General features: G+C 43.8%; 1 protein-coding gene across 1 annotated transcript in view; it reads left to right on the top strand.

The window, feature by feature from the left end:
* Positions 1 to 13107, top strand: part of LOC310826478 (sucrase-isomaltase, intestinal-like) — a 101732-nt gene that overhangs the window by 70152 nt on the left and 18473 nt on the right. Inside the window, exons 14-16 of the mRNA XM_083701439.1 lie at positions 4317 to 4485; positions 6185 to 6301; positions 7704 to 7852. Coding sequence (XP_083557565.1) covers positions 4317 to 4485; positions 6185 to 6301; positions 7704 to 7852 — 435 coding nt within the window. The remainder of the gene's footprint in view (positions 1 to 4316; positions 4486 to 6184; positions 6302 to 7703; positions 7853 to 13107) is intronic.

Raw genomic sequence — 13107 nt, 5'->3', positions numbered from 1 at the left:
AGGGGCTTACGCTATGACTCTTCAGTTCCTATTATTGAACGTCCACCTACCCCAGAGAGATTTAAAAGAGGCTATAGGTGAGCAGTCTCTATAACGAATAGAGCAGGAATCAACTGGAGTTCATTGTAACAAAGAGCATTCAGAGCCAAATCAGGACTCTCCCCTCTTTTCATATAATGGCTAACTAAGGGCTTTATAGCATCAGAAGATTCCTGGGGATGAGCCCGACTCCACTTTTGAATTATTCCCCAGGGGTTTGTAACCAACAATTTTACTTCCCAGGAGGAAGTCTGATTTAAACTGCACACCCGCTGTGTCTGTTGTACAGAACTAAGCCAGCAACTAAAGGTCAATTTTGACCTTCTCTCCCATGTATGTCATTTCAGCTCCACACAAAACATACTATACAAAAGCATCTCTCGGTGATCCTCTTTCCCCTCGGGGGGCAGAACAGTTGCACTCATATGCAAATGCTTTATTTGGCTAAACAAATAAAAGGTTGGAAGACAGAAAGGTGTTCAGAAATGAATCTAAAAGTGGAAGCCAATGGTGTACAGTAATAGAATTTGGCAGCAAGTAGGAAGTAAAATTCTTTAAACAAATTTGCCACAAGGATGGGTGTGGGTGTATATATAAACAGTGTGTGTGTGTGTGTGTGTGTGTGTGTGTGTATATATATATATATATATATATATATATATATATGCATTACATACCGTATTTTTCTGTGTATAAGATTATATTTTTTCCTAAATTTTTGAAGTTTAAAATAAGGGGTTGTCTTATACATGGATAGAGCATAGTGCATTGTCTTAATTTTGGGTTAAAAAAAATAGGGGTCGTCTTATACATGGGGGGCATCTTATACATGGAAAAATACGGTATATTATACACAGAATATACACATGCAACTGGAATACATATGCAGACACCTTATTCTGTGGCAAGACCAAGTCTAATCATTATTATTCTCCTGCCCCCTTCAGAGTGTCTAAGAATCTAGTTTAAATACAATATTAATAGGTTATCAGCAATAGTACATGAACCCTCCTTTGCCCCCTCTAGTAGCATTTCAAGGAACTGGAAAGAGTCAGTGACACATTAACTTCTCATGCCAAGATCCAAGTAACTTAACAATGCTACTCAGTGCAATGACCTGAAACCTAGGTTCCTTGCATTAAGCCTCTACACTTTGTACCACACTCGCTCCTTAATGTTGGGACAGTTGTCAAAACTCATGTGCAACATCAGTGTTCCCCAAATTTGTGTGCAGAATCCATGCTCTCCAGCTTTCATACTTTGGATAGGAGGAGGGATTTTGGCAGGCAGCACATTTCTCACCTTACTTGCTGCACCGACCAAAATTCCTTCTTCCATACAAGTATTAAAGGTGAAAGAGTCTTTCTCTCTCTTTCCTCAGCTGCACTGATTTCATGCTCCCAAAAACCACAAAGGATCATTGTGGAGTCAACATGACATTAACAACACTGTGTCTTCTTTCCCCTTGGTCCTGTTTAATTATTATTAATTACTGATCAGTACCTGCTTCCAGGCAATAAGGCACTGTTGGGAAGCACAGAGTGCTCACATGTTGTGAATAATGATCAAGATATATCATGTGTAAATCCTTTCCATGTTTGGTTTTCCTTTCCAATTTTGGGAAACGGCAAAAGATGTGGTGATAGCCACTCTCTTAGATGGCTTTTGTTAAGAAGGGACGTGGGTGGCGCTGTGGTCTAAACCACCGAGCCTCTTGGGCTTGCCGATTGGAAGGTCCGCAGTTTGAATCCCTGCAACGGAGAGAGCTCCAGTTGCTCTGTCCCAGCTCCTGCCAACCTAGCAGTTCAAAAGCACACCAGTGCAAGTAGATAAATAGGTACCGCTGCAGAGGGAAGGTAAACGGTGTTTCCATGCGCTCTGGCTTCTGTCACGGTGTCCTGTGGCACTTGAAGCGGTTTAGTCATGCTGGCCACATGACCCGGAAAGCTGTCTGTGGACAAACGCCGGCTCACTCAGCCTGAAAGTGAGATGAGTGCCACAACCCCATAGTCACCTTTGACTGGACTTAACCATCTAACGGTCTTTTTTACCTTTTTTGTTAAGACTAAGGCTGTGTAGATACAATATACATTTAAAGCACATTCGAAACACATTGCCAAGAATTCTTTGAGAGCAAGAATGTGCCTAAAATGAAAGTCATGGTGGGTTGCACAGCCATATATACATGGAGGAGAGTTCTAACAATAGCTGCTTATGATAGGTATATGCAGATTCCAGGGTAAGAGGCAGTAGTTCCCTGAGAGCCACTTGCTGTGGAGTAATGTGAGAAGGTATTGGCTTAGGCATTGGACAACAGCAAATTTGACTCCACCCACTCGGAGAGGGGTGAGTCTGACGAGGGGTTAACTACCAGTAGGAGGAGCCTGTTGATGCAAATACAACTATAAGCTCTCCCCTGATGTAACCGGGGGTCATGCCATGGCCCCCCGCCACACAGGGCATTGGACAGGATCCACAACCACCGGATTCCTTTAACGGAATACCCATAAGTGAAGGGGTAGGCGATGGCCACACCTTGCCCTTCCATACACCAACAACACATTCCAATGCCTAACCGCCAAATACCAAGAAAGTTGTGACGATTGCTACGAGGCAGGTGAAAAAAACCAAGAGGCTGGTGCCAATTTGCCAATTGGAAAAAACTCCTACCAGGCCCCCTGGGCAACCTGGGTGACCAACCATGGGTCCATAGCAGGGTCAAGCGAGAAGCTATGCACTATAGGGAGTGGTGGGTGGGTGACTCGTGGAAATCAGCAGCACAATGGCGGGGAGAGCTGGCGTGCCCAACTGGGAGGCGTGGCGCGCCAGCGATGATGTCAGGGCAGGGGGCAGAACGCCCCCTGCGTGACGCGGGAATCGGCTCCTGCTCACAATCCCTCCCCTCCAGAAGGAGGAGAGACTTTCATGTGGAGCAATTGCTTGTTGAAATTTGGTTGGCCTGTTGGAAGCAGGATGTTGAATTTGAATAGGGATGAGGGAACTACAACTCCCATTTGCCCCAACCAGCATGGCCAACTCAGGGCATTGCAGCCCCAGAACACCTGGAGGACCACAAGTTCCCCATCTTGTTCTTAAGTTCACACAAAATTCTGCTTCCGATATCAGGTAAGCAGTAGATCAGTAGTGAAAAATATGCATCAGTGTTAATCACTGATCCACATCTGTTCAAGCAGCTGGTGCAGCTTCTTCACAATCTAACCTCCAGCCATGTTTACCGTTAATTAAACCCACCATTGGAAGTTCTTTGCTGGCATGGTAGTGGTAGGTTGAACTGCAAGCAGTGTTTACTGTGGTGATTTCAGAAGGTGCCAACCTCCACATGGATCCATTCAGTAAACACTTGGTTGAAAGGCTTGGCTGTAAGCGGGAGCATGATCCAGTCAGGATTAGAGGCAGTTGGAGTCAGTAAGAATGAAACCTGAATGAAACCTGACATATGTAGCAAGCTGACATCACTGTGAATGTCAGGACTTGGGAGCTAGCTAGTCTGCATGGTTGGGAATGAGGGGCAACAAGAGATGGGAAGTGGAAAGCCTTTCTGGCAGTACTAACAACGTCAGGGTTAAATTCAATCCATTCACGAGGTGTCCAAGTGTATAATATAGTTAGGATGTTGTCTCCTGCCTGAAAGCTGTGCTGCCACAATATTTTATACAAGTTCCAGTTTGGTTATGTAGATGCAAGAGTTCATGAATAGACTGCACTGGGGTAGAATGAATCTAATCATGGATATAAATGACTGATGCTCACTAGCTGGCAGTTTTAAAAAGCTTGAAGCAACCAGCTGCCCAAATCCTCCTGGAAATTCAATAGAAGTTGGGTTTCTGCAATCTTCTACATTCTGAAAACTCCTTTGTTAGTTATTAATACAGGATATTCTGTTAAATAAAATGACATCTAAAAGCGAAAGCACATTTCAACGCATAGAGAGGGTTGGCCAGTTTGTTTTCTTGTTCAGCAAGCAGTAGCCCCTAAATTACTTGATCTTTTTTTGCGACTGTGAGATACTATATACTCTTTGAAGTTCAAAAGAGAAGGGAAGCATTCATCTGGGAAAGAAGCCTTTATCGAGAAATTACTGTGTCGCGCCAAGATAGGAAATCCAACGTCAAATAAGGATTCCATTAGAAATAGCTGCAGACATTTCAAAGTTGCATTTGAAGTTTTGCTTCTGCTCTGGTTTTATTTTTGACTTCCAAGCTAAAGGAAAATGAATTCTCAGGGCTTTGCTATGTGGGCGCATTTTTCATTCTCAGGGCCATCAAGGAAGCCACAGGAAAGAGGCCATTTGTGTTGAGTCGCTCTACATTTGTTGGAAACGGGAAATATACAGCCCACTGGCTAGGAGACAACCATGCTCTTTGGGAAGATATGCACACATCGATAATTGGAATTTTGGAGTTTAATCTTTTTGGAATTCCACAAGTAAGTGGTTTTGAAGGCACGTTAGGCAACCATTGTACCATTTCAAAATGGCCTCAAAAGTTGGCAATAACAACAGAAGCAAAGGAATATAAAGTGTCAGTTCAGGGGGTGGTGGTGATGTTGTGGCATGGTTCAAATGCCGCACTTGTAGGCATCAAGGGTTTAAGTCCATAAGGCATATTATACAATGGGAAGGCAAATTTTCCATTCCCTATATCCTGTAGCATTCCTACAACCCTTCCCCACTTCTCCTGAATATTCCTCTGGAATGCTATGGGGCTTGGGAGATTTCATTGGGAAGGTGAATCAGAAACATAGCTGTCAACCGTCCCTTATTTGGAGGGAAAGTCCCTTATCCCAGAGCCGTGTCCCGCTGCTGTCTCTTATTGATGATGTCTCTTAAATTTCCCAGTTTTCAAAGGAAGCAGCTCCTCTCCCTCCCTCCCTGCTGGCCAGGGAGGAGGGAGGCTCCAACTGTGTTGCTTGGCTGCGTTGCTCACCCAATAAGGAGTCTAAGAACGACTGGGGGGTAGAGCTTGCATGCCTTGTGCCGATCAAATCGGCCGCATTGCCTGGGGACTCGCCTTTGCTCAGCACTTCCCAGCGGAGAGGTGAAAGTGGTTTTCCTTGCTGCATCCCCTTTGCTGGGTTGCTGCGCTGTGGGAACCACCGCTTGAGGCTTCGTTTGGCTGCTGGCTGGGCTTTCTGCCTTTGGCTCGGAGGGGCTCAGAAGTCAAACATACCTGCGCTCTGAAAATCCCATATTTTGGCTGCTGATCCCTTATTTCCGAGGCTGCTGGCCCCTTATTTTCAAATCTGTAAGTTGACAGCTATGATCAGAAACCAAGCAAGATATATACTTACATAGTTTCAAAAAACTATGCAGGATTTTGAAGCCTGGAAGAGAGGCAAACGTAGCCTCCATGTTAGTAGACCATACAGGAGTGTCTACACCTTGGTGATTCAATGAATACTTTGCTAAAAGAGCAAAAGGACAGACTTTGTTACCAGTTAGGGTAGTGTATGCTAATAAGTTTACATTTCAGTGCTAGATAACTACTTTTCTTGCATGGAAACAAACTTAATTGCAAATTTCTGCAGGGTTCTGTTGGCATACGTGAGAATAATCTGGAAGAGGAAGTTGGAGCATTGTGGCCTCAGTGGTTTGCGCAAGGAAGTGTCACTGACAAAACAGTTGGCCTTCACAAGCCACAAGCGCTAATTCACCCTACTTAAATTGATATATTATCCAAAGCTCAGCAACCAAACACCATTGAGCGTAATAGAGTTCTACGTACACAGAAATATCCATACCTTGATCTACATACAAGGTCTTTTGCTGGCCCATTCATTCCAAAAGAGGGAGCCAAGCTGTCCTCATGAAGGGATTTGCATACATATCAGTTGCCTCTATTGCAATGAATGAATCCAACACCTGTTTATAGACATACGGACTTAAGTAGCAAGGCCTTATGAAATCCAGTATAAAGAGCATTGTGGTTTATTTTGTATGTATATTGAAAAGGTCTGATGGGCTTCACCTCCTTAGCATCGAGAAATCAACGGACAATTGCAGCACTGCAGCCGCTGCATACAGTTGCTGCTGACCTTTCGCAGTAGGCAACTGGTATTCAAGTGAATTGTGGCCAGTTTACAGCATGATTGGCAGGAAGCACTGGTTTCTGGTCTGTCTTCACAGGTGGGTGCTGATATCTGTGGCTTTTACTATGATACTACTTTTGAACTCTGCCTGCGTTGGACACAGCTTGGTGCATTCTATCCCTTGTCCAGAAACCATAATGCATTTGGTCAGAAGGTAAGTAGGTGCCACTTAGAAATATTGCAGTTTGGACATGAAATATATACGGTATATATATGTCAAATGCTCATTTTTCTGGGCTTGGTACAAATTTGGAATGTTCTAATTTGTTTTGACATTCAGTATTGTAGGACTGATGCAATTCTGATGGTTGGCCTGGAAAGACGTTTTTAAATTATGAGCAAATTTTGATCATTTGGTTTCTCAGTTTGATTAATCCCCTTAATCTTTTTACAAAAGTTTTCAAAAGTATCAGCCAAGTCACTAGCCTTGTGGAACAAACACCTTTCCTACTTAAAAGAAATCATTTTGGCTCAGGTTTGTGTAAAAGAAATACAGGGCCAAGGCTGAGGTAATTTGCTATCTGGTCACATCAGGGTCTTATGAAAGCTTGTCAAGCACTGCTGCTGTTGTGAACAAACCAGCGCCCATTGAATGTCTATTGACCCAGCTACTGTAAATAAGCAGTGTTGACAGAAAAAGGGGGGACATTAAAATTATGTCTCTGGAAACCAGCTGATTCAGAGAACAGCATAATGTCGGTCAACTGCCTCAGAGACCACCAGTCTGAAACATAAAATGTAGAGGATCAGAGTTTTGCTTTCTTTGCAAATGTAATTAAAAGGAAGAGGATGCTTTGGTTATACCTGAACAATAGACTTTTAAATAACATTTTTGGGACGCATTTATTTGTAACACTTTTATCCCATTCTGTTTTTGAGATGCTTAGGACAATATTGGTTCTCTGCCTTCTTTAATCCTTACGTGGGGGGGGGGTCCTAATGGGGGGGCAGGGTGTCAGATGACCCCAACAGATATTGAAAGTACCTCAGGGGTGAGAAGATGAAAAGAACAGCCATGCTCCCAGCAACATATGCTGCAGTCGCATACATAAACATAGTGTACATGGGATTCTACATGCATATTAAAACTGGTCAAACTGGGGAGGGGAGAGTCATTAGCAACCTTCATGCATTGTTCCAATGGGGGGGGCATCTGAACCCTCCTCTATATCATGAGATGAATTATGTTGAGATGTTGTGGTTGGCTCAAAGTTACCCAGCAAACTTCCATGTATGAGCAGGAACTTGGATCTCCCTGATCCGTACCACGACATCTCACTGGTTCCTGCTCCCAGGACCTTCACAAAAAAATCTTGTTTTTTTAATATATTGTGATTAGATTAGCTCATCCCTGACCACTGATCCTGCTAGCTAGGGATGATGGGAGTTGTAGTAAAAAAAAAAACCAAGTTTGGGAAACCCTGGCTTAGTTAAAAGCCAAGAAGTTGACGAAAGAAGTCTTTAATGGGTTTACATGCCAAAGCCTGTTGTTCAATAAGCTTGAATGCATAAATATAAATAAATGCAAATCAAACCAAAATCCTGCTTTTTCACAGGAACAAGACCCTGGAGTGTTTGGGCTTGAATTTGCCACAATTGCACGATCAACACTGCAGATTCGATACTCCCTCCTGCCATACTTGTACACCCTATTCTTTGAAGCTCATGCCTTTGGAAATACAGTAGCCCGAGGTTTAATGCACGAGTAAGTTACCCATTCATTTTTCCTCCTTGTCATGGGTTTTTAATAAAATATATGTTATTAGGTATATGGGTCCTCCCTTAAAGAGGGCACGTGTTGCGGCGAGACCAGGCAACCAAACCCTGTGTTGTGGGTGGGTATGATTGGATAGCCACAACACCCAATTGGTAGGTCCCTTGATGCAGGGTTTAATCAGGCCAATGGGACACAGTCCAACAGATCAAGGGACCTATGTATACCTATGCACGTGACCCAGAGCTTCCTCTTTCGGCGTGTGCATTCGGAACACCTGCCCACCTCTCCCTATTTTTAGGGCTTGTGTGCTTGACCTTGCTAAGCCGCCGTGTGTCGTCTGTCGTTGGGACAGGGGCACAGCAGGAATTTTCCCCACTTGGCTGATTGGCTGTTGCCATTTGGATTTTGCCTGCCTCATGGCAAACATGCATCACAACTTGTAAGGTTGTGGATAGGCTCTGGTTCAGGTGATAGGGATGGCGGAACGCTCTCGCCATCCCTATGTGAAGGGTATTCCGTTAAAGGAATCCAGGGACTCAGTGTTTTGGTCAACCCTGTGAGGGGGTTGTGCCCATGCCAGAGTCCAAGGGAACATCTGGGTGGTGGACATAGCCTGTTCCCAGCTTTCCGCCTATCCGGGTGTTCACCCTAGGCTGACCTATGCTGGTGCCCTGGGTCAGCACTACCTGCAACGGTGCAGAGAGCTTGTTGAACCAGAGCCTATGCAACCACTCACGTGCTGTAATCAATAAAGTTGTGGCCTAAATTCTGCCAAAAACCAAACCAAAATTTGAGTATTGTCTGAATTTATTTAAGGGGGAGGTTTAAAGGTCTGAACACGCAATTATTTTGTTGATCGTAATGATGATGGTGAAGAAAACAGGGCTAAGTGTTCTCCACAGGGACAGCAACAGCAGGTTACAATGGAAATATAATATTTACAGGCATATTTTAAAAGTCCATTGCTTACCATTCGGAATTCTTTGTTAATGGAAGGTTTGTGGCTAAGTCAATGATAAACTGTTTGAGGATCTCCAAACGAAATTCAGTTACAAAACAAAGACAGCATTGCTCAGTTTCACCCAGGGTGTGATGAAGGGAATTAAAAATGATAGTGTAAAGGCAAAAATCATGTATAAGCCTGGCCCTACCATGAGGCAGTGGGATGAAGCTGCCTCAGGTGGCAGATGCTGAAGGGGCAGAAGCAGACAGACCTGTATGTGCCACGTGATCTGTCCAATGCCCCTTAAGTTGACCTTGTGTCCTCAGGTGCAGCAGAAGATGCTGGCATCAAAGTAAGATTCAGCTGCCAGTCTGGTTGACTTTTGTATGTGGAATATGCAGAGGCACAATCTTCTCTGCCTCAGGCAGCAAAATGTTTCTAGCTAGTCCTAGTCATTGGGCACCACAGTTCAAGAAGGACACTGACAAACTGGAACGTGTCCAGAGGAGGGCAACCAAAATGGTCAAAGGCCTGGAAACGATGCCTTATGAGGAACGGCTAAGGGAGCTGGGCATGTTTAGCCTGGAGAAGAGGAGGTTAAGGGGTGATATGATAGCCATGTTCAAATATATAAAAGGATGTCACATAGAGGAGGGAGAAAGGTTGTTTTCTGCTGCTCCAGAGAAGCGGACACAGAGCAATGGATCCAAACTACAAGAAAGAAGATTCCACCTAAACATTAGGAAGAACTTCCTGACAGTAAGAGCTGTTCGACAGTGGAATTTGCTGCCAAGGAGTGTGGTGGAGTCTCCTTCTTTGGAGGTCTTTAAGCAGAGGCTTGACAACCATATGTCAGGAGTGCTCTGATGGTGTTTCCTGCTTGGCAGGGGGTTGGACTCGATGGCCCTTGTGGTCTCTTCCAACTTTATGATTCTATGATTCTATGATTCATTAGATTGATAGGATGTTCTAAATACCTTTTGGTAAGCCCTCCTTCAGTCAAAAGAACTCCTGCAATTATATACCCTGCCCACAGGTTGAGTACACCAAACAGTGAGCCATTCATGCATCATAGTTTTCATGCAAACCAGTCCCCACCACATACTTTTCTCTTCCGTGCTTCAAGCAGCCAACAAGAAATATTGTGTAGCACATAAGAACGGCCAGTCTACACAGAGAGACAAGTTTGTGCCAGGTTTCCGTGCCTGCTTAGTGTCATCAAAGCAGCTGTCTGCTGGAAACCAGAAATAGCTGTATGATGAGGAAAGATGAGATGGCTGCCTCTGGGAGCAGATTTTGGTTACTTTTAAGAGCAGCCCGTTTTGTTGGGAGACAGAGGAAGCTAATGGGGTTAGAAACTTGGATTTTTTTTTACCTCAGGTAGAAAAAAGGCCTGCTCTTAGTAGTTCTAGGTTTTTAGTGTCACAATTAGGTGTGCCTCTTTTACCTCCTGAAAAGGTATATAATACCATGCAGATACCCCATGGAGCCTGCTAATGCTCTGGGGCCAGCACACTATTTGAAAGCATTATTTGGGTTGTGTTTTTAAAGGGACTCATGACATAGACATGCAGGTCTGAGTTTGATCGATTTCCTCTTTATAGTGGATGGTTTCCTTTTTATATTGTGACAGCGTCGAAACCATTTAATCATGCTCATTGTGCTTGCATTAAGAGCAGTGTTTCTTAGTCACCTTTCCTTCTATCATTTAAATCACATTATGAACGTATGCGTCTTGCCTCACTGAGGAGAAAGCGAGAGAAAGAGCCCAGTTTCTTTTCCATCCAAAGAGCAAAACATAAGGTGTCTCTGTGAAGTTTGTTTTGCCACACAGCTAAATAGAGGAGGAAGCCCTGAAGGAAGCCTGGGAGCATATTTACCCTTGCACATTGTGACCTCACAAAGTGTCAATTGCTTCAGAAAAACGAATAGCTCAGATACCTGTGGGCTCCTTTTTTCTTCAGAACATTAATGGCGCAACCATCCCTTTTCCAAACCCTCTGTGTGCACATATGACAAGCTGGTCTTGAGCTTCCTCACAGTTGCTATAAAGGCCACTGCAGCTCAGATTACTGCCGAGTTTGATTTCATTTCTGGGCGAGGGAGAGATTGTGATTCAGAGGCAAATATGCACCCCATGTGTTTGACTCCTGCTAATAATACATCAGGCAGCCACTGACATGCAGCAATGCCATGGAATACTAATGAGAACAGCTTTCTAAAGCTCACTATAGAAACCCCCAAACCTATGTCAATGATATCAGTTACAGGTAGGTAGCCGTGTTGGTCTGCCGTAGCCGAAACAAAATAAAAAAAATTCCTTCCAGTAGGACCTTAGAGACCAACTAAGTTTGTCATTGGTCTGAGCTTTCATGTGCATGCATTAGTTGGGATGCGGGTGGCACTGTGGGTTAAACCACAGAGCCTAGGACATGCCAATCAGTCCCTGCTCCTGTCAACCTAGCAGCTTGAAAGCACCTCAAAGTGTAAGTAGATAAACAGGTACCGCTCCAGCAGGAAGGTAAATGGCGTTTCCGTGCGCTGCTCTGGTTCGCCAGAAGCAGCTTAGTCATGCTGGCCACATGACCCGAAAGCTGTACGCTGGCTCCCTTGGCCAATAAAGCGAGATGAGCACCGCAACCCCAGAATCGGTCACGACTAGACCTAATGGTCAGGGGTCCCTTTACCCTTTACCTTTAAGGTGCTACTGGAAGGAATTTTTTTATTTTGTTTCAATGATATCAGATTGGTATTTTCTTTTTGGAACATAGGTGGGCTGACTTCAATACACAGTGAAACCATTTAACCACAAATATCTACACATACTGGCAGTGGCTTTCCATAGACCCTGACAGAAGTATTCGCAAACGTTGCCTAGAGAGGCTGGGAATTGAATCGTAGAATTGTTGAGTGGGAGGGGATCCTGACGGTGATCTAGTCCAGTCCCCTGCAATGCAGAAATCTTTCCCACGGCTGTCCCTGGGTGGGCTCAAACCGCCAACCTCCTGGTTAACAGCCAGGTGCACGGACCCATTGCGCCACCTGACTGTGGAACCTTTCTCATGCTAAGCATGGGCTCTGAACTATGGCCCTTCCCCTTTCAGAGAAGGAAGCGTAACATTTCCTGTATTGCTGTACCTTTGGCTTCCACGGCACACAAACTGGTAACCGGAAGGGGTGTAGGTGGGGGGAATGAAAACAGAAATGCGGAGCCCCGAAGTGCTGTGGAGCTTTACATAGGCAGGGGCTTCTTAATTTTTCCTCGCGGAGGAATGCTTTGCAGTCATGGGGCATTTCCTGACATTAAAAAGAATAAAGGACGACATGTTTATACTGTGTTCCATGTTGTATCCCTTTGATCTTTTCAGTGTGACCCAGAGGCTTATGCCATTCACATTCTATGTACAAGAAACTGAATCCTAGTCTATAGAAATAAATACTCATCTTATTGAAATAACTTAAAATAAAGGAATCTGTGGTTCGGCAGCTGCTGAACTAGAACAACCTAACCAAGCCTGAGGTGCCTACAAAGAGGCTGTTGAACATGAACCAAGGCAGTTGCATGACAAGGCAAGGCTTAGAGAAATTTGTATTATTGCCAAGTAATCAAAGTACTGAGCCGAATATTATTGGGGAAAATGGCTTCAAGTATGAAGAACTGTTTCAGCTATCTTTTATTATCTCTGAAGTTTTAATCTCAGAAGGTTGTACTGATTACCGAATGGAATTTTAAGATAATGTTTAAGATAGCACATGGGGAATAATGCAAGTAATTTTATTAATTATAATTGCCACTGCACTTGCCAGCATGCTGAGTGTTTTAGAGCAATTTCATTTATCCTGTCAGCACAATACAATTTACTGAATGTTGGATATGCAAATATCAGTCTGGAAGAAAGTTTTGTTAATATTGAAAGGAAAGCTTAAAAAAGAATGACAAAAACATAGCCTCCGATGCATTTGCCTAGGGTTAATATTATTTTGCCATACCACAGACAGAATAACTGAAAAGAAGGGCATAAGTACCATAATTCCTCAGCCAGCCAGTCAAACAGGCTAGACTTCTGAGACCTCCATAGGCTTCGCTATCAAATACAAACAACAGGAAGGAAAGTGAAACTAAAGTAACTGCTTTGCTCTGAAGGCACAATGTCAAAAAATTAAGTCGTGTTGATAGGGAACACCCCCAAATTTTCACAAGAAATATATCATAATATAAAATAACATAAGGTTATGTTATGTTTGGGTCCTAGTGATTCAGCAAAACTGGTTAGAGTCAGAACATCTCGTTATGTGCCTG

This window comes from Podarcis gaigeae (genome assembly GCF_964106915.1).
Source record: "Podarcis gaigeae genome assembly, chromosome: 10".
In the NCBI taxonomy this organism is placed as follows: domain Eukaryota; kingdom Metazoa; phylum Chordata; class Lepidosauria; order Squamata; family Lacertidae; genus Podarcis; species Podarcis gaigeae.
Note: the sequence above shows the minus strand (reverse complement) of the source record. Positions and strands in the feature narration are given on the sequence as shown.